This window comes from Schistocerca cancellata, chromosome 1 (assembly GCF_023864275.1).
Source record: "Schistocerca cancellata isolate TAMUIC-IGC-003103 chromosome 1, iqSchCanc2.1, whole genome shotgun sequence".
Classification (NCBI taxonomy): domain Eukaryota; kingdom Metazoa; phylum Arthropoda; class Insecta; order Orthoptera; family Acrididae; genus Schistocerca; species Schistocerca cancellata.
In genome coordinates, this window is record NC_064626.1 from 155,459,355 (window position 1) to 155,481,051 (window position 21,697).

General features: G+C 41.7%; 1 protein-coding gene across 1 annotated transcript in view; it reads right to left on the minus strand.

Moving 5' to 3' along the window:
* The window catches only part of LOC126167427 (protein KIAA0100), a 296,899-nt gene that overhangs the window by 119,810 nt on the left and 155,392 nt on the right, over window positions 1-21,697 (minus strand). Inside the window, exons 22-24 of the mRNA XM_049920476.1 lie at window positions 9,910-10,040; window positions 3,279-3,499; window positions 2,557-2,699 (exon numbers count right to left, since the gene is read on the minus strand). Coding sequence (XP_049776433.1) covers window positions 2,557-2,699; window positions 3,279-3,499; window positions 9,910-10,040 — 495 coding nt within the window. The remainder of the gene's footprint in view (window positions 1-2,556; window positions 2,700-3,278; window positions 3,500-9,909; window positions 10,041-21,697) is intronic.

Below are 21,697 nucleotides of genomic sequence, written 5' to 3' on the forward strand. Positions count from 1 at the left end.
TTTCACCGACTGCCAGCCACTCCTCTTCCCACTGACGCATAACGTGAAAACGCAGGAGGGAGGTAACAGCATGGAGGGGGATGGCACATTCAACAACGTGAGGGAGGGAACATGCATCTTTGGCAGCCACATCCGCCAGTTTGTTTCCCCTAATACCCACGTGCCCCGGCACCCAGCAGAAGGAAACCTCCTTCCCTTGGCGTTGCAGGTGGAGGAGGGCATCATGGATGTTCTGGACGACTGTATCCGCTGGGTACAAGTGTTGCATGGTCTGAAGGGCACTCAGGGAGTCAGAACAGATGAGGAACTTAAGACTGGGAACACACCTCATCTGCTCCAATGCCCGCAAGATCGCAAACAATTCGGCATCAAAGATGGTAAACGCCGCAGGAAGCCGTAACTTGACGACTCGATCAGGGAAAACAACAGCACAACCAACAGAGTCCCCCAGTTCAGAGCCATCCGTAAATACTGGTACATGGTCGGGATGCTGGTTTAAAATATCATAAAATTAGGAGGTAAAAACAAACGAAGGAGTGCAGCTCATCCGGTACTCCGACAAGTCTAAAAGGACGCTGGGCCTCTGGAGCAACCAGGGAGGCAGGCGAGTAAAACCTTGTCATTGGGGGGACACACGCTCCACACCAAGGGACTCAAGCAAATGCTTGGCACGAATCCCAAATGGTCTCGTTGCCCTGGGACGACTGGAAAAAAGAGACGTTCCATAGGCGGTCGGGCAACGGTAGGGTACGCAGGGGAGGTAGGACAGGCAAGGAATTGACACACCCGTCGCATCATGAGGAGTTTCCGCCAGATGGCGAGCGGCGGTTCCCCTGCCTCAGCACACAGGCTGGGGATGGGACTGGTACGGAAGGCACCAGTGGCCAGCCTGATACCCTCATGGTGTACTGCATCAAGAATCTTCAGATATGAAGGCCTTGCTGACCCATACACGGTGCAACCATAGTCAAGACGCGATCGGACGAAAGCCCTATAGAACTGCAGCAGACGCGCCCGATCTGCTCCCCAGGACCGATGGCTCAGACACTTCAAAATATTCAGTGCCTTCAGGGCCCGCACCTTGAGGTCTTTAAGGTGAGGCAACCACGACAACTTGGAATCAAAAGTGAGGCCCAGGAACCGCACAGTGTCGCTAAAAGGAAGAATGGTGTCCCTCAGACGCAATTCAGGGGAGGTAAAAAGACGTCGAGAACGATTAAAATGAACACACACACATTTGTCTGCAGAAAAGGTAAAACCCGTCTGCGCAGTCCATGCCTCTAATCGCTGTATCGTAAGCTGCAACTGCCGACTAGCAGTGACAGGACTGGAGAAAGAACAGAAAACAGCAAAATCGTCCACAAACAAGGAGCATTGGACAGGACTCCGGATAGTGGACGTGATACTGTTAATGGCGACGGCAAAGAGGGTGACAATTAAAACGCTTCCCTGAGGAACGCCATTCTCCTGCACATACAAATCAGATAGCACATTACCAACCCTATACCGAAAGAGGCGGTGGGAAAGAAAGGACTGAATGAAGATGGGGAGATGGCCACGAAGGTCCGCTCAGACAGAGCCCCGCGTGCCTGAGTAAGCCTGATACAACTGGGGTGCGGCAGGTGCCCCAGAGGTTGCCCGCTTGCGACTGTTCCACCCCAACAGCCATGCATCTCATAGGCGCAGAGCACACCGGAAGATTGAGGGGTTTTTATAGAGGTTGTCCTTCCTCGCAATCCAGGCGGTCAAGCCAAGATTACCATTCCCCGCAGCACACAACATTCCACCGCCGCGCCATACAGTGGTCGCTGAAGCATGTCCGGGGTTTACGGTGACAGGAAACTGGCGGCGCCGACCAGTCCCCAGCTCAAGACCCCGGGGTCGCCAAGCCCGTACTCAGCAAATGAATGCTGAGCCCCTGGGGGGACGTGTTCCAGTGTTCCTACGGAATCCAAACTGATCTTCCCTGAGGTCGGCTTCTACTAGTTTTTCCATTCGTCTGTAAAGAATTCGTGTTAGTATTTTGCAGCTGTGACTTATTAAAGTGATTGTTTGGTAATTTTCACATCTGTCAACACCTGCTTTCTTTGGGATTGGAATTATTATATTCTTCTTGAAGTCTGAGGGTATTTCGCCTGTTTCATGCATCTTGCTCACCAGATGGTAGAGTTTTGATGGCATGGGAACTTAAAGAGAGGAATGCAAGAGGTTCCCAAGAAAGTACATCAAAAGGAGATGTGAAGGAAATGACCAAGACGAAGGCAAAGGCAAAGGGATAGACGACTGAAAGGCATGGAGGAGTATGTTGAAAAAAATAGGCAAGGACTAGACAAGAGTTAGCACAGTAAGACGGTGGGAAAACAGGACTATATGGCAAGGCTTATGTTCCAAATAGACCCAGCCTAGGGTTGGAAACTGTACAAGATTATTGATGATGATCATTATAATGATGGTGGTGACAGCAGAGCTGGATCCAAACATTATAACAGTATGATTTTGAAAGATCATTATAACATAGTAGTTGACAATGCAATGGCAGAAATTATTTATTCTTACCTCTTTCCCTGGTTCTGACTGCAGTGCACTTTTCAGCCATATTTCTGCATCATTAACCTCACAATTCATGTACATAATGGACCATTCTGCTCTTGGCCGATGTTTCAATCCATCATCTATTGGTACAAGGTTTAGTATGTGTTCTGTAATTGGCAAGAAATAATTTTTAAAGATGTATTTCAAATCACATTTCCCTATGTGCCAGTGAAAAAAACACGTCCAGTACAATTGTAGTGGAGCATTTTATTTCAGAGATAAAGTAATGAGCAATTAATGCATTGGTTTTGAATTGAATACTTCCATCTGGAGATGCAAAACAAGGGCAAATAACACTGTCTTTTGCTATGGATCAAGAGTGTGTATGTGTAGCTTTTTTCTTACATAAAATTAATTTATCACATTTTTGTTTAACTCCAAAAGTGTTAACCTCATCACAATTACAGTACAGTTTGGAAGCTTAGTGCTGCCAAAGACAATATAGGCACTTTTGTGGGAGAATTGCTCGGGAAATTACCAATAATTTCTCCCTGCATATTTCGCAATATAGTTCATGTCTTTGGACTTGTATAATAAGATGTTAACTAACTGCAACACATAACAGGACAATGTGTAAAATTAAATGGATGCTTTTTTGCACATATACTATTTTGTACGTTCCATTTGCTGATACTAATTACGACCAGGCTGCTTCCCACAGTGACCCAAGTCATAAAAATGCACACCTGAACTTGAAGCTATGCGGCCTCCTAATAGCTCGAAACCTCTCTGCATGGCAAATGACATCCAGTATGAGACCTGGAACTTATGAAGTCCAAGAAGAAGATGGACTTTTCGATAATGACGACTCAGAGGAATTTTTCTCGGCCTCAAGTTCTTAAACACTGCTCCTCGTCTTGTAGGTCTTGTAACTCCTGATAAAATTAACTTCAGATTTTCAAACCACCTGTAACACAAAACATTTTCATGGAGTCCAAGGTACAACAAAAATATTGCAGTGGATTGTTGTGCTTGAAATTACTCATAATCAACATGGATATTAACCCATTAGCGCTGGAATTAATTTTTTCGTGATTTTTAACAAAATTTTGTGTTATTATGTCTGTAAAAGGCATAAATTACACAACAGAGTTGTTTCGACGAAAGTCATCACTGCCATTAGCGAGATATTTGATGTTGACATATGGCAACGCTAGGCGCTTTCACTACCTAAATTTATATGGATTACAACTTCAACTAAAATAAGTAGGTTATTGAAATTTCTTATTACATATACAAGTTTTGTGCAAATTTATTATTCAGTCTTCATCATACAATTGATACTTTATAACACAGTACAATTAATAATCAAAAATCAAACCTTGAACTCAGCATTATTTTACATAAAATGGAATAAAACAGTCAATACACAATCCCACATTACACTTTGAACATGTTCTCACAATAGATTTACAGTCCTTGTGCGCACACCTTTTCTTCTTCTTTCCTTCTGCGTGCTGGATGAGGTGGTCAGTGTTATCAAACCTAATTGAATCTGACATGCGGCTGTGGGAACATGCCCTTGATGCAGATGGTCTCCCGGCTCCTTTTGGTAAAGCTCGGGGTCTTTGCAAGTACACTGTTGCTACTTCTCTCTTGAAATCAAGCTGAGAAATAGTTTAGTTTCTTGTTTTATTACACAAAATCCAACTGTTTTTATGGCGACATCTAACATCTATGTTTAGAGACACCAGTACCATTTCTTGCTTCTTACTGCAATGCGATAGCATGCTAGATTCTGATCCATCTGATCAGTACCTCCCATATATGTATTATATTTGGCTACCAGTTTTAGTCTGGGAATCATTATAGGCTCTGAGCACTATGGGACTTAATTTCTCAGGTCATCAGTCCCCTAGGACTTAGAACTACATGGAGGCAGGATTCGAACCTGCGACTGCAGCGGTCACGCGGTTCCAGACTGCTGTAGCGCCTAGAACCACTCGGGAATCATTATGTTTCGCCCTTTTTTCCTTTTTTTTTTTAGTTGCGAGAATCTCTTGACTTGGCCAACTTCTTGTGCACCACATAAAGAAGAGCTCATTGTGACAACTGAGTTATTCAGTCACCGCACATACAATAGTCCATCATTCTTCTCTATTCGGATCTGGGGGCTCAACAAACACCTCACCTTCAATATCGTCATTATAAAGAATCTCCAGCACCTCAGCAAGCAATAAACCTCTTCTAAAACAAAAGAGAAAATTCGTCCTTTTACTGAGTACAAGCGCCTAGCATTGCCATATGGCAACACTGACGTTCAAATGGCCTAAATGAACATAATTTATTTCACAACAGGCAGTAACCTCCAAAGAATATATATTTGAGTATTTAGAGCACAACCATACTGAAAAACCAAATTATATATTGTAAGTTATTGTGTAAAACATACTTACTTTAACTTATACTCCATTTTTCTTCGTCATTCAGCAAACAATGACTTCCAACACTGCTTACGCAGTAGAATTTAAACGTATTGTTAAAACTGTTGTATTGTAGTGATCTTTACCGTCTTGCAGAATGGAATTCAGTGCTGCCAACACTCTCGCTTTGTTGATGTCGTGGAATCAACGATTTTAAAAAATGTTACAAACGTTGCCATATGGCAACTCACGGTGCAAGTGGGTTAAAGGCTGCTAAATTTACATCCCAAAAAGGAAGTAGAACCAATATGAAACTTTCAAAGACAGATCTGAATTAATATAGATGAAAAAGGCTCTTTATATGTTTTACTGCTCCAAGTTTATGCACTTCTTTCATTGTAGAAACTGGTCAGGTTTCAGTACAATTATTATTGCAATTCATTTTGACTGCAATAAATCTATCATTCTCCAAGAATTTTATGACTCCCCTTAATGTGTGATTTTATTCCAGCATTTGAAGTCATTTACTATCATATAACCTCACCTACCAGCGCCATTTTATTACAAATATTTGCTATTAAAAATTAGTGAAACAACAATACAATACAACAATAGTATTCTGACAAACAAAATATGCACTGAACATATACAGTTCTCTCCTGAATTTCAAATGTTAAATTTTTGCTAGACCTACACATGAAACATGACCTTGGTTCAAACTAAAATGAATACACAAGATATGGTATCAAAATAATGAATGTGACAAGTAACCACGTTAATCATGCTCTTTATTACTTTACTAATGCACAAATGTAGAAGTAGCGCCTGGGTAAATTGAAAGAAGTAGACATTTAGAGATTCCATTAGAAAAAGTGGTGGTGATGGACATGAGGATCCAGATGGCCTGGGTCATGAAGCAGCCACTGAAATCAAGTATGTTACGTCCAGCTGTGTGTTGGGCCTCTGGGTGGTCCACTTTGCTCTTGGTCACAGTTTGGCAGTGACCATCCTGGCTGACAGGTGGTGTTGGTACTCATAATGATATAAAAAGCTGTCCAGCGATAGCAGCAGGGCTGGTATATGACATGGCTGCTTTCACTGATGGCCTGGGCTCTAATGGGGTAAGATAAACCTGTGACAGGACTGGAAGTGTTTGTTGGGTGGATTAGGTAGGTTGAGGATATGATCCCTGTGGAAAGGGCCGGAATTGGGAGCAGCATTTGGATGGACTACGATACAGTGCAGGCCGGTTGGGCAATGGAACACACTTATCCCAACACACACATACCCCCATACCTCATGTGTTTCATCCTTTTTTCCCCACATTTTTTGAGCTTTTTTTCATATTTGTGTGTATTTGTGCAAATTTTTGTGTATTTGTTCATATTTTTGCATGTCTATGTACTTCTATGGGACTTTTTCTGTTATCCACCTCGCTCACAACCATTGAACACTTTCATTTGCCCATTTCCTATGTCATTTCCCCAAAGCCATCTGTGCCACAATGAACCCTAACACATCTTTCTGCACCAGTTCAGTAAAGTATCTCTCTCAATGGCTAGAACCCAATCAACTATTCTGCTCCTAAAATGCTGCCTAAACCACAGAATAGCCCCCACCCCCTCCACCCCCTCACCCTCCCAATACAGGCTAACCACAAATATTCCTTTCTCTGGATCCCCCCCCCCCCTTTTCACAATGACCGTCACCTTTTCAGATTCTGCCAGTCCATGGCCCTCACAAACCTGGTACTGCAAAAATATATCTCCATGACAGAGACATCCCAGAAGCCCCTTGCTCACTCTGCGAGATATTGTTACTGTGCAATCTATACTTCATACATCACATCTCTGAAATTGAATCCCTTGCCTTCCAGCATCTGAAAGAGCATTCCACACAATACATCCTTAAGTTACCCAACCTGATGATAACCCACTGTCACTTTGGGGCTCCACTATCCAACCTCTATCCCACCCAGAGTGTTTCTCCTTGTCAAGCACTCATACCACCTGGATCCTGCCTAGCTGACCTTTTCAACTTGCAACATTCTCCAAAACATCCTACGAACACTCCACTAAATCCAGAGCCATTACACTATTCTTAACTTTTCCACCAAAATCCTTAGCCCCACAGAAACTTCAGTCCTATCCAAGACCTCACCTTCAGCCCTAGACCCAAATTTAACCATGCTGGACTTGCCAAAGATCTACTCTCCTTCTCCCAGTTCTGCAGAGGAAACACTTCTCTGTCACCAGTCGCTCCCACCAAAGCCAACCTAATTCCACTAATCCCAACACTGAAACCTCCCTTTCCCAATTCACACCACCATCCAACTGCGATCCTCCCCCACCCCCTCCCCCATCTAACCATTCTTTAGTCACCTTCCAGGAATTCTTTACCTCCAACTTGTCCTCACCATCCTTCCCCAGATTCCTTCCTCAGAAATCCAACCTCCCTGTAGAATAAAAGACAGCCATAGATAGCCTGAAACAGATCCTCATCTGCAGACAAAAGTTCTAACACTGTCATGATGAACTGCAGTGAGTATAGGGTGGAAAGCATTTGCCAATTGTTTTGACTTCTCCACATATAAACTCTGCCGGAGTGGTCCTATACCAGAAGTCCGACATAACCTTAAATCTCTGCTTAAAGCCCTAGATGCTTCCCAGAACCTCTGTGCTGAATCCATTCACCTCCTCATCCTTATGACAACTTACACACCCATTTCCTACATGCTAGCCAAAATCCTCAAACCCTAAAATCCTGGACAACTCATTGTAGTTGGTTATTCTGCCACACTCAAAAAATTTTGGCGATTGTTGACCAACACTTCCAGTCAGCCACCAAAATCTAGCCTCCCACATCACAGACACCAATTACTACTCCACTGACTCTCCACCATTCTCACCCCTTTATTTCCTGGATCCCTATTCACTTCCTCATCCGTCATACGCCTTACTAACTTTATGTTAACACACAACAACTACTCCTTTCTATCGAAGGTACACAAACAAATTCACTCTCCTATGTCAAACTGTTTATGGACCATATAGAGAAAACCTTCCTAAGGTCTCCATAGCCCCACTCTGGTTCATGATAATTGATGATATTTATGATCCCAGCTCAGGGGCAAGGCACACTACCTTCATTCCAAACACCTTCTCTCTCACCTGATTCACCCAATCCTCCTCAACCCATTGTGTCACCTTCCTAGACATTGACTTCCTCCTCTCTAATGGCTCCATCAACACCTCTGTCCAACTTAAACCCACCAACCACCAACAGTACCTCCATTTCAACAGCTGTGACCCCTTCCACACTGTCACCCTCTCATACAGCCTGGCCACCTGGGGACAGTGTATTTGCAGTGCCAAGAATGCACTTTCATATTATGCTGAACGTCTCACAAAGGCCTTCACAGACAGGCACTATCATTCAGACCTTGTTCTTAAACAGATTTCCCATGCTATATCCCCCCCCCCCCAAACAATCCTCGCACCACTCCCAAAAACCATGTACAAAGGAGCACACTCTTTGTCAGCCAATACCACCTCAAACTGGAAGAACAGAACCCCATCCTTCGTCAGGGCTTTTATTATCTATCACCATTTTCAGAAATGACGGAGATCCTACTGAACATCCTTCCCACTTCTCATAAAGTGGTGTTGTGTCATCCACCCAACCTCCTCAATATCATAGTCCATTCCTAAGCCACTTCCAATCTCAAACCCTTGCCACAGGCATCATATTCCCATGGAACACCCAGGTGCAAAAACTGCTCAATCCACCTATCCAGCACTTCCTATTCCAGTCCTTTTTTACATGCGTATCCTACCCCATCAGTGGCCAGTTATATCACATACTAGATCTGCTGCAATCAATGCATAGCTTTTTACACTGGTATGACTACCAATCAGCTGTCCACCAGCATGGATGGCCATCGCCAAACTGTGGTCATGACTGAAGTGGACCACCCTGTGGCACAACCCTCAACTGAACATAACACACTCTATTTCAATGGCTGCTTCACAACTCAGGCCATCTGGGTCCTTCCTTTCCACCATCGCCTTTTGTAAACTGTGCAGATGTGAGTTGTCTTTACAACAAATTTGCTACTCCCGAAATAATTTTGGCTTCAACCTACAGCAACCTCTTGTCCTCACACCCTCCACCCAACAGTTTCTGGCCTGTGTCCTCACCACCTCCCAATTCACATATCCTCAACCTCATTGTGTACTGCTCTCTACCAGCACACCCACCTGTCTTTCCCCCTTCTCTGCTGCTCTTCTTTTCCCCTCCCCACTCCTCCCCTCCACAACAACTCAATGGCACTTGTCCCACCACCATCTAATTCCTGCACACTCCGTCCGACAATGGTGAGTTCTCTTCTGACCACCTGTACCCTCCTACTGCTGCCCTTCCCCCACCACACTCTGGATTGCTTTCATTTGACACGTCAGTTGCATTCTATCAGAGTGTCTGGAGACCACGGTCACAGGTGCATGAGGTATGCTTGCTTGTGTGAATAAGAGTGTGTGTGTGTGTGTGTGTGTGTGTGTGTTTGTTTCCTTTTCTGTACAACGATTTAGCCCAAAGCTCAGTGTGTAACAGCCCTATTGTTGCTCTTAGCTGCTACTCAACATGTGATCTTTGTGGTGAGGAGCCACCTATTCTTTTCAAAACACTATTGATAATTTATGATATGATTTTCTAATGCTCAAATGCAGGCAGTCTCTTTCTTTTTTTACATTAAAGCATATCACTGATTAATCAATGTTTCAGAATTATTAATGAAAGTAAAACAGCTCCATAATCATTAACTCAGACTGGCAGGGAAACGTGCTAACCAAATGTAAGATAGCAAAAGACTGGAGATTAGAAATACAATAAAAAGAATTCTAAAAGATGACTGATATAGATGTCTAAAATAATATTTCAATACTTCAGTTCATACCTTAGGGTGCTTCCATACAGTACAACTATAGGACAGTCGATCTCAGAACTCCTGTTCACAACTGGTTTAGTTTCCAGGGCAATGCTTATGTTTAAATTTTGTGATCGGAAAGCTCTGAATGAATCGTGTTCCTGAAACATGCAAATCAATAATCACATACCTGAAAAAACAGAAGTTGATGAAATATTTGTTTCTGATACCATATTAAACAAATATTCACAATGTAGGAAAAGACAGATTGCCACTTACCATAAGGAAGACATGTTAAGCTGAAGATAGAGATAATTAAAAGAACTACGATACAGCTTTTGGTCACAGCTTTCTTCAACGAAAGAGAAACACACATCATTCATACACACAAGCAAGCACACCACATGTGCACATGATCATAAATTCCCCCATCTCGTGCTGGATTTCAACTATCACTTGGGATGAAAACAAGCAATCTGGAGGGGGGTGAGGAAGGGGAAGGGACAGTAGTGTACAGGTGGAGGTGGGTGGAGAGATGAATGCTATCTGGTGGAGTTTACAGAGACTAGAATGTCAACAGGCACAACATAAGGAGGTTGTGGGGCCGGGAGGTTGGGAAAAAATGAGTGAAGGAGAGGTGTGATGAAAGATGGGTGGGTGCATTGGAAGACGATGGCAAATAAACAGGGTTGGAGACAAGAATAGGAAGGAGATGATAGGAAAGAGGAGGTGGAAGCTGTTGGGTGGAGAGAGTGAGGACAGTATGTCACTGTAGGTTGATGCCAGGATACTTACAGAAGGAGAGAATGAGTTGTATGGATAACTCTGATCTGCGCAGTTCAGAAAAGCTGGTGGAGGAAGGAAGGATCCGGATAGTGAATCAGCCATTGAAATCAAGTAGGTTATGTTCAGCTTCATGTTGTGCCACAGGGAGGTCTACTTTACTCTCAGTCACAGTTTGGCAGTGGCCGTTCATCCTGGTGGACAGCTGGTTGGCAATCACACCAGTATAAAAAGCTGTGCAATGATTGTGGCAGAGATAGTAAATGGCAGCATTCACAGGTGGTCAAGCCCATGATGGAGTACAATAAACCTGTGACAGGACTCTAATAGGGTGTGCTAGATGAGTGGACTGGGTATGTCTTGCACCTGGGTCTTACAGGGATATGATCCTTCTGGCAAGGGGTTGGGATCGGGAGTGGCCTAGGGATGGACTAGGATGTTGTGGAGGTTGGATGGGTAACAGAATACTACTTCAGGAGGAGTAGGAAGTATCTCAGGTAGGATGTCGCTCATTTCAGGGCATGATGATAGATAATCAAAGCCTTTGCAAAGGAATTGTTTCAGTTGTTCCAGTCCAGGGTGGTACTGGGTGACAAAGGAGTCAAGCCTGGCTCTTGGGAACAGTGGAATAATTGAGGATGCGAGGGGAAACAGCACGGAAGATCCGTTTGTGGACTAGATGTGGGAATAGTGTGTTCCTGTGAAGGCTTTGCTGAGACAATCAGCATAGTGAGCAAAGTAGTTCTTGTCACTGCAGATGCGCCATCCTCAGATAGCCAGACTGTATGGAAGGGATTTTTTGGTACGGAAGGGATGACAGCTGCCGAAATGCAGGTACTGTTGGTGGTTGGCAGGTTTAATGTGGGCAGAGGTGCAGGTGGAGCCATCACAGAGGGCAAGGTCAACATCTAGGAAGTTGGCATGCTGAGTAGAGGAGCGCTATGTGATGCAGATGAGAGAGAAGGTATTGAGATCGTGAAAGAACAAAGATAGGATGTCTTGGCCTCGAGTCCAGATCATGAAGGTATCATTAATGAACCTGAATCACAATAAGGGTTGGTGTTTGGGAGGAAGGTCTCCTCTAGATGGCCAATAAAATGGTTGGTATAGGAAGATGCCATGTGGGTGCCCATGGCTGTGCACCGGATTTTACTGTATGTCTTCCCTTCAAAATAGAAGCAGTTGTGTGTTAGAATAAAGCTAGTGATGTGTATGAAGAATGAGCTGGTGGGTTTGGAGCCTGAATGGCATTGGGAAAGGTAGAGTTCAATAGTGGTAACACCATGGGCATGAGGGATGTTGGTGTATAGGGAGGTGGCATCAACAGTGACAAGTAGGGATCCAGGAGGTTAAGGGGTGGGGATTTCTTTGACATGGGAGGCTAGATTATGGGCAATTGGTTGGAGGTGTTTTTCAATGAGTACTGAAATTCTTTCAGGTGGGCACAATAACCAGCCACAATGGGGCTACAGGATTGTTGGGTTTGTGGATTTTGAGGAACATATACAAGATGGGTGTGCTGAGTGTCACAGGGGTGAGGGTGGAAATGGATTGAGGGGAGAGGTTCTGGAAAAGACCTCAGGCTTTCAGCAGGGATTGGAGGTTGTGTTGTACTTCTGGGATGGGATCAGTGTGGCAGAATTTATAGGTGGAAGAGTCAGATAATTGGTGGAGACCTTCTGCCAGGTAGTCACTGCGATTCATCTACATCTACATCTACATCCATACTCCGCAAGCCACCTGACGGTGTGTGGCGGAGGGTACCTTCAGTACCTCTATCGGTTCTCTCTTCTATTCCAGTCTCGTATTGTTCGTGGAAAGAAGGATTGTCGGTATGCCTCTGTGTGGGCTCTAATCTCTCTGATTTTATCCTCATGGTCTCTTCGTGAGATATACGTAGGAGGGAGCAATATACTGCTTGACTCTTCAGTGAAGGTATGTTCTCGAAACTTTGACAAAAGCCCGTACCGAGCTACTGAGCGTCTCTCCTGCAGCGTCTTCCACAGGAGTTTATCTATCATCTCCGTAACGCTTTCGCGATTACTAAATGATCCTGTAACGAAGCGTGCTGCTCTCCGTTGGATCTTCTCTATCTCTTCTATCAACCCTATCTGGTACGGATCCCACACTGCTGAGCAGTATTCAAGCAGTGGGCGAACAAGCGTACTGTAACCTACTTCCTTTGTTTTCGGATTGCATTTCCTTAGGATTCTTCCAATGAATCTCAGTCTGGCATCTGCTTTACCGACAATCAACATTATATGATCATTCCATTTTAAATCACTCCTAATGCGTACTCCCAGATAATTTATGGTATTAACTGCTTCCAGTTGCTGACCTGCTATTTTGTAGCTAAATGATAAAGGATCTATCTTTCTGTGTATTCGCAGCACATTACACTTGTCTACATTGAGATTCAGTTGCCATTCCCTGCACCATGCGTCAATTCGCTGCAGATCCTCCTGCATTTCAGTACAATTTTCCATTGTTACAACCTCTCGATACACCACAGCATCATCTGCAAAAAGCCTCAGTGAACTTCCGATGTCATCCACCAGGTCATTTATGTATATTGTGAATAGCAACGGTCCTATGACACTCCCCTGCGGCACACCTGAAATTACCCTTACTTCGGAAGACTTCTCTCCATTGAGAATAACATGCTGCGTCCTGTTATCTAGGAACTCCTCAATCCAATCACACAATTGGTCTGATAGTCCATATGCTCTTACTTTGTTCGTTAAACGACTGTGGGGAACTGTATCGAACGCCTTGCGGAAGTCAAGAAACACGGCATCTACCTGTGAACCCGTGTCTATGGCCCTCTGAGTCTCGTGGACGAATAGCGCGAGCTGGGTTTCACATGACCGTCTTTTTCGAAACCCATGCTGATTCCTACAGAGTAGATTTCTAGTCTCCAGAAAAGTCATTATACTCTAACACAATACGTGTTCCAAAATTCTACAATTCATAATAACATCGGTGGAACTGTTGTCTGCAGGTAGGATGATTAGGTCAGGATTTGTTTTGAGGTTGGGTGTGGCTATTTTTTCTTCTACTGAAAGGTTGGTGTTACAAAGAAGGGATCTGGGAAAGGATAGCAAAGCTAAATTGGAGGTAAGGAATTCCTGGAAGGTGACCAGTGTGTGTGTGTGTGGGGGGGGGGGGCATCACAGGTAGATGGTGGTATGAACTGAGAGAGGCCAGGGTTCAATGTTGGCATTAGGTTGGTTTTGGTTGGAGGGGCTGATGGCAAAGAAGTGCTGAGGGTCTCAACGAGGCCTTCACAGGCAGACACTAACCCCTCAGATGGAAGGGGCAGCTAGTTGAGGAGCACAATAAGCTGGAACATAATTTCTCAACCAAACAGATCACAACACTGGAACACAAGTAACTGAACTGATTCTGTGATCACATAGCAGTGGAGGCAGAGACTATAATATAAAGTTGGTGTCAATGTTGAAAGCTACACTCAAAGCACATCCATAACTGCAGGTATTCACATGAGTTTTCTTGTATCCAGCTGTAGTTTTGCATCTTTGATAATGTACATTTGGTAATTAAGTATCAGTAATTACTTGTAGATTATATAAAAATAATGGAAATATTCAGAATGAAGAATCCCTTGGAAGTGGAACATTGGAGATTTTAATAACAAGCACAAAAATGCACATAAGTAAAGAATGGGTTTCCTGGAAACAGTATTGACAAACAAAGCCATTCTTCATTTTTGTTGACAACCAAGAATGAAATTCTCTGAACAAGTGACAGCTCTGTGGTATAATGAAAAATTTGTACCAAACCTGAAGCTTATCCACCTAGAACCCATAATGGATTTAAGTGATAATTTGAGAAGTATACAATGACTTAACAGAAGATTTCACTTTAGATGATGATGTCTAAGGTTTTAGAAACATACAAATTTTGAAATTGAGTATACTTCCTGTATAAAACATATTTAAAGTTCTTTGAGAATGGTAAATATTACAAGCATATACAACAATGTAGGAAAAGGTAGATTGCTACTGACAGTAAAGAAGACAGGCAAAATAAAATGACACTTCCACATAGCTTTCAGCCACAGCCTTCATCACTAGAGAGAGAGAGAGAGAGAGAGAGAGAGAGAGAGAGGGAGGATGGACACACACACACACACACACACACACACACACACACACACACACACACACACACACAAGCAAGCACATACAACCGCCAACTTGAGCACCTCGGGTTGAAATGCGACTATCACGTGGAATGCAGGCAGCAATCTGGAGGGGCTGAGAACAGCCACAGATTTACAATATTTCTGAAATGGGGTCCCTTGAGTGTTTGAAATAGGATGTCAAAAATTTTAAAAAATGTAGATTTTACAAAAATATCTTCTTTTGTAGTGTACATTTTTCTGATGAGTTTGATACATAAAATACATATGTTCAAGGAAATGTAAGACTTGTTATTTGGTCTTAAGTGGGCCAAAGTGCAGTGCCACACATCTTCACACAGCACTCTTCCAGCACACGTCACTGTATTTAGCTCTGTGGAAATCACATGTGTATACTTTGTAATGGAAGCCATCAAACCTATATTCAGGACAGTGGACATTAAAATGTCCTGCGATGCCTCTCCTGCTCCCAGTAGGCAAGTTTGACATCATTATTTGGGAGAATAAGGACTCTTCTCAAAATTTGCACTCTATCACCTATCAGCTATTAATTTTCTCTTTTGTGTGACGTAAGATTAAAAATAGGAAACATAAAACCAGTAAAGACAAGAGACAAGGAAGACAGTACACATTTATTCATTCCTTAGGTCCCAGCATTTTTTATCTCAAATCTTACTACAGCTTTACATGGCGTGCTGTGAAAGAATCTATTACCTCATAAAAGTTCCCAAATAATTTTCCTACATAAAAAATCAAAACGGCATTGCCTAATACTGAAAAAGCTGTTAATACGAATAGTACAAAAGACTGGTGTGGTTTCTCGATTTCTATTTTGTCATTGTCTTCTAGATATAAGTAAATAGGCCTTTCTAATATTGCAGAAATTGTAACGACACTAAATAAGTGAGACTGTTTTGGCACAAATGGTCATTTTTTCCTACCTCATTTACATAAATAACATAACAGAATATAATTAACAATGTATCAATATCAAATGCATATTAGGAAAAAGTTTTATGTTAGGAAAGAGTTTCACACTTCATTTATATTCTCCAGTTTCTCAAGCATGAGATCGAAAAGCAGTAGTAGTACAAAATTTTTATATGAATTTAGAATTGTCATATTCTTCCATATAATCTGGGGGATGGCTCCGTTTTCTCCGTTCTCGTTCTAACAAACAATCTTGTCATCACTAATTCTGTAACTAGCCCTGTCAATTTCAAAATTATTCTTCGGTTAACTTCACCAACCCTGCGAGAATCGCCGGTTTCATTATTCCACATTTATTTTCCAGTTTAGCATTATTACATGTTCGTACAACACATTTTCTGTGCTCTTCCAAGAAGAGAACTTAAGCAATTGCTAATCAGGTACTGTGCAACTGGCCCATATTAGTGCAGAAATCTGGCAAAAATCTTCTGTCAATATTCCATTTTCTTGGATACACTGAGAAGATAATATGTAATCTTTCTTACTTGACATTCCTGTTAGTCATTTATTTTCACCCTAGTAGTCTGAATCTGTGGATTTTGATAAAAATTATAACAACACTTATCATTTGCACACCCAATCAACCACATAAACAAACAGTTATTGGCATTCACCCGTTCAGATTTTTTTGGCTCAACTTGTATAGCCCTGTCCCCTTTTGTCTGTGGGAGTCTTTTTATTTCTAGATGCAACAGGGACTCCCCTGGCAGAAAATCATGTACACTATGCACATATTCAGAAATCAACTTATGATTCGTTCGGACATCAACTTAGAATGTGTTCAAAAACCAATAGATATGTGTTTCAAAGTCATACGAACAATTGACAGACCAATGTGCTATGGGTGCTAGGTGCTTCATGAAACAATGTTTTTTTTTCTTCAAGAATATGAATTTGGAACTCCCTGAAATTTTGCCACCCAGGCAGATACCCCTGTTTGCTGCCCCTCCCCCTCCCCCCTCAAAGATTCAGGCCTGGTTGAGGAAGGGGAAGGGATAGTACTGTACAGGTGTGGACAAAGATGAACGCTGTTTGGTGGAGCCCAAGATGCTGGGAGTTGGCAGTCTTGTGTGCATGAGATGCGTTTGTTTCATGTGTGAATGGTGTGTGTCTCTCTTTTACTGATGAAGACTGTAACCGAAAGCTGTATGTAAGTGTCCTTTTATTCTGCCTGTATCCAATTTGACATGTCTTCTTTAAGGCAAGTAGCAATCTGTCATTTCTTACATTGTTGATATTCCTACGTGGAGTTTCCATCATTTGATTTTTACAGAGCATATACAAGTTGCTAAAATGAAAATAAATTAACTGTTCAAGTCTGTTTTGCAGAATGCATTTAATGAGTTAACCACTGCACAGCATGGAGCTAAGTCTAAAAAAAAATTCAATATCTCTATCATTATGAAGCTTCAAGGTTTGTATTACTATCACAAATTTGATTTATAATGAGTCTATATTGAATTTAAATTATTTATGAAGTTTTATTTGTATTCAACTTTAACTGGTGAAGGATCTCATAATTAGTGGTGAAAATTGTTACAACCTGCTTTCATGTGAGTGACAATGTATCATATGCTAAATTTTAACAAACATTTGTGTTATACATTAACAAAGAACTGTGAACAGGTATCATCAATTATTATTGGCTGCTATTATAAACTATAACTAGCCAACTGCCAACATTAAACCCTCGTCACTAGTGATACAGACAGACAGCAAGACAATGCCACATAACAATTATTCAGTAAAAAGAAAATTACAAAAATAAAGTGTTACAACAAAATGATACAACCCTCTTCATGATGTTACAAACATTAGGAACTATGTGACCTGCTTTGACTATGGATCATATTGTCAACAGAGATGAGGGAAGGTGGAAGAAGGTATGTACAGCCAGAAGTTACTGAGAGATTCTAGAAACGTTCAGTCAAATTAACATCAACAGGTCTCATTAACCATTTTATTCCTTACATGTACTCTTTCAGATACTAAACAAATACATGTGTTCTACATATATTATCATTTTTAGCACAGTTTCTCCACTTTGCTCCTGAGCAAGTCACTCAGAATGTTAATCCTGAATATCATATTCACACTTCAGATCAGACATGTTCCCATGTGGTATCACATGAGGTCTCTGTATATGCACCAAACCCATCCGTAGCTACATATTCAGCTTGCTCCATAATGGTAAGACGTCAAAACTGGAGTGCGTAGATAATACCTGTCTAGAGGGAAGGAAGGAACAGAGGAAGGATTAAGATTTGGTTTTAACATCCAGTTGACAAGACCATTAAAGATGACACAGAAGCTTGGATGGGGAGGAATTCTATCATGTCCAGTTACAAATCATTGTCCTTGCATTTATCTTAAGCAGTTCAAAAAAACCACATAAAACATTAATCTGGATGGCCTAACAAGGATTTCAACCACTCTCTTTCTGAATGTGAGTCCAGTGTTTTAACTGCTATGCCACTTTAATTGGGCAACGAAGATCAAAGAGGCCGGAGGTGAAGAGGATCCATATGTGAGAAAGATAGATACTGTCCCACACAATGAGCATACATGTGTTCTACAGTAATGTAAACATACTTTTCTGCAAAACTGGATATTAACATACAAAGTGCTGGTAGCCAGGAATACTAGTCAACTGGTTGATCACATAGATTACAGTTGCTGTTGCAGTTTCACTAGTAATCAGCACTCAATTAGTAAATGTAATTGATTTTGTGTGATACATCCATTTTGCCAAGCAGTCATATAAATCCCTATGCAGTTATCAGTAAACAATGAAAACAGTGTTGCACTACTCTAGCACATTTTGTGTTAACTATAACTTCCTCCAAAGCTAGGAATCACCTAGTGACAAACAACAACCTCCTTTCATGCATCATTACATCATTTACTTGTTGGGCGATGGGTTACTAACATCTATATTAGCCATTTTCACTTACTAATGGCCAACTGTGTCCTCTGTAACACAGTTGAGCATGTCTAAACAATGGTGTTTTCAGTATGCAATAATGATGCAAAAGCTACAGTAATGAACTTACTATGCAATCCTTATTCTGTATTAATGCTTTAATATTTGATTTTTTTTTTCTGAACTCTGCAAATTTCTTTCGATTTCTTAATTTATGTGGGGCAGAGTATGTTTAATCACATTATGCCACAGTGATAGAGCACTAGTAATAACAAAGCTTTGGAAGCTACTTGCTAAGCCACTCTGCATTTAGTGAAATGTGATTAGCTACAGATATACGGACAAGTCACACTGATGTGACCATCTGTCAAAAGCCTGAATAACCACCTTTTGCAGTGTGGATGTGCAAGAAAAGAGTGACTGAGGCTCTGGAAGGTACTGACAGGATCCCATGCTGATTCTCGTGCTGTCGCCAGCTGCGCTAGGTTTCTTGGTTGAGGTTCCATGAAGGGAACAGCATTGAGATGGTCCCACAGATACTTGACTAGGTTTAAATCCGGGGAGTATGGTGCACTCATCCTGGTGCTCTTCAAACTGTGCATGTACACTGTGAGCTGTGCAAAACATCGAATTGCCCTGCTGGTAAATGTCATTGTGCGGAGGAGAAAACAAATTTGCATTTAATGGTGGACATGGTTCCCAAGGATAAATGCATACCTGTATTGATCTACTGTGCCTTACCAAATGATGATATCACCCAGAAATGCCATGAAAACATTCCCTGGACAACGATGCTATCTCCTCTGGCCTGGACCCTTCTGACAAATGCCAACGGCCATATATCCGATGGAGCATAATATGTGATTCATCTGAAAAGGCCACCTGTTCCCACCCAGTTGATGTCCATTTGTGGTACTGGCATGCAAATTCTTGCATTCATCACTGATGCAACTGCTGTGGAGACCCATATTCAGGAATGGGTGCTGAATGGTTGTTGAGGAGGCACTGTTGATAGCTCCTTGGTTCTTATGGGCAGTCAGTTGCTCAACAGCTGCACAACTATTTGCCTGTACACATCACTGCAGCCATCATTCATCACCATCATGTACAGACCAAACTGAGGTATTTTGGAAATGCTTCCACCCTTGATCCAAAAGCCAATGATCTCACCTCTTTGAACACCTAATAAATCACTCCATTTTCACATTAGACAATGACTGCACTATTTTTCATGTCCCCTCAACACACTTGAAATATATCCACTGTTAGTGCTGCCACCTGCCATCTGTGAATGGTTACTGCATGTTGTCGGCGAACAAAGGTAGTAGTCACATTAGTGTGACTGGACCGTGTAATACCAAAAGCAAGTTTCACTTGTCCAGCTTTTTTCATCATAGCTGCTTCACTTACCTGCTTAATCTCACATGTATATCTTATCTGTGTGTAATATCGAACCAGTTAAAGAACAGATTATTTTGTTCAGCCATTCCCTTGGAACATGTCACTGAAGTTTATTGTTTAATTTATTTTCTTCTCAGAAAAATTGTAGTTTGTTATATAGTTCATTATTTAAGGTGTCACATATATTATCTAAGTTCAACAGTTTTATATTACATTTTCACTGAAATAATTCCGCCCATTTTAGTCCTAATCAAACATTAACAATTGTCATCTTTGGAAACCAGCTGAGATACTCTGTAGATCTACTAGTTTAAAATCTTTGACCTTACAAAACTTTCATAGCTGCACATATTTTTCTCTGTACTTGATGACACAGTAGCCAGAGCCCATTTTGAACATAAAATCATAAACATTGTAGTATACTATACCAGTGTCATGTGTGTTTTCTTTCATAATAAATAAAATATTTCTATATTTCATGAAGCCTATGACAAAAGTATTGACACAAACAGCATATATTAACGAAACAGAATTCCTGACAAGAAAGGAGAGAGAATCTTACATTATAGAAGCAATATCTTAATCATGAGACATTTAAATAAAAGCAGCAACTGTTGGATAAATGCTTCACCTAGACATTTCCATGGAGGAAGATATTCAGTTATAGGCACCCATACAGCTTCTGCATGTTATCTAATGTCATCTACCCTTTGCCTGGACCTCATGGTCAAGTGATTAATATTGCTGTGTCTAGATCACAGGAACCTGGTTGGAGATTAACTTCACTCAGAAACTGGGAATCTGTGTTGTTTTAATCATTCCATCTTCATCGATACTTCACCAATCCGGTGTCAGATAGAAAGATTTGCACCAGGCGACTGAACAATCCTGGACGGTGGGGTCTCTCAGCCAGTAACGACATACAATCATTTCATCAACACATTTCCCATTAGCTTGCCATCTCAGTATTTTCCTAACTGGTTGTGATCCAGCAAAGTACTATCTTTCTTCTGTCCATTTAACTGTCTGTATGTCAGACACACACATCCATTTCATTTTCACTACAACCATAACGCCTTCCAAGTCCAGTCTGTTCCTGGAACCATTCCTTTGATTTCCAGTCTCTGCTAGTAACTGACAACATGTGTCTCTCCATTGCTTATTGATGCACTCTTAGTTTGTCAACTGTTTTGCATTAAAGGTCCTAGCATCAGAAATGCTAATACTACTGATTGTAAGCTTCCCTATTCAGATACATCAGAAGATTGACACTGAAAACCCTATTTAATTTACTAAAATCACTCCATACCATTTTTAATCTTCTGTTTATTCTGCTGTCAATGTAATATACTGTTAAATTGTCATATTACACACAATATTCCCAAGTTTAAATTTCAACTACCACATGCCCCTCCATATCCACATCCGGTGACATGAAGGGCTGAGGGTGACATGACAGCCAGTCGGTACCATTTGGCCTTAATGGCCTGTTCTGACTTTTTTTTTTAAATCTTAAACCTGTATTTAGAGTGTGTATTTGGTAATTATGAGTTATG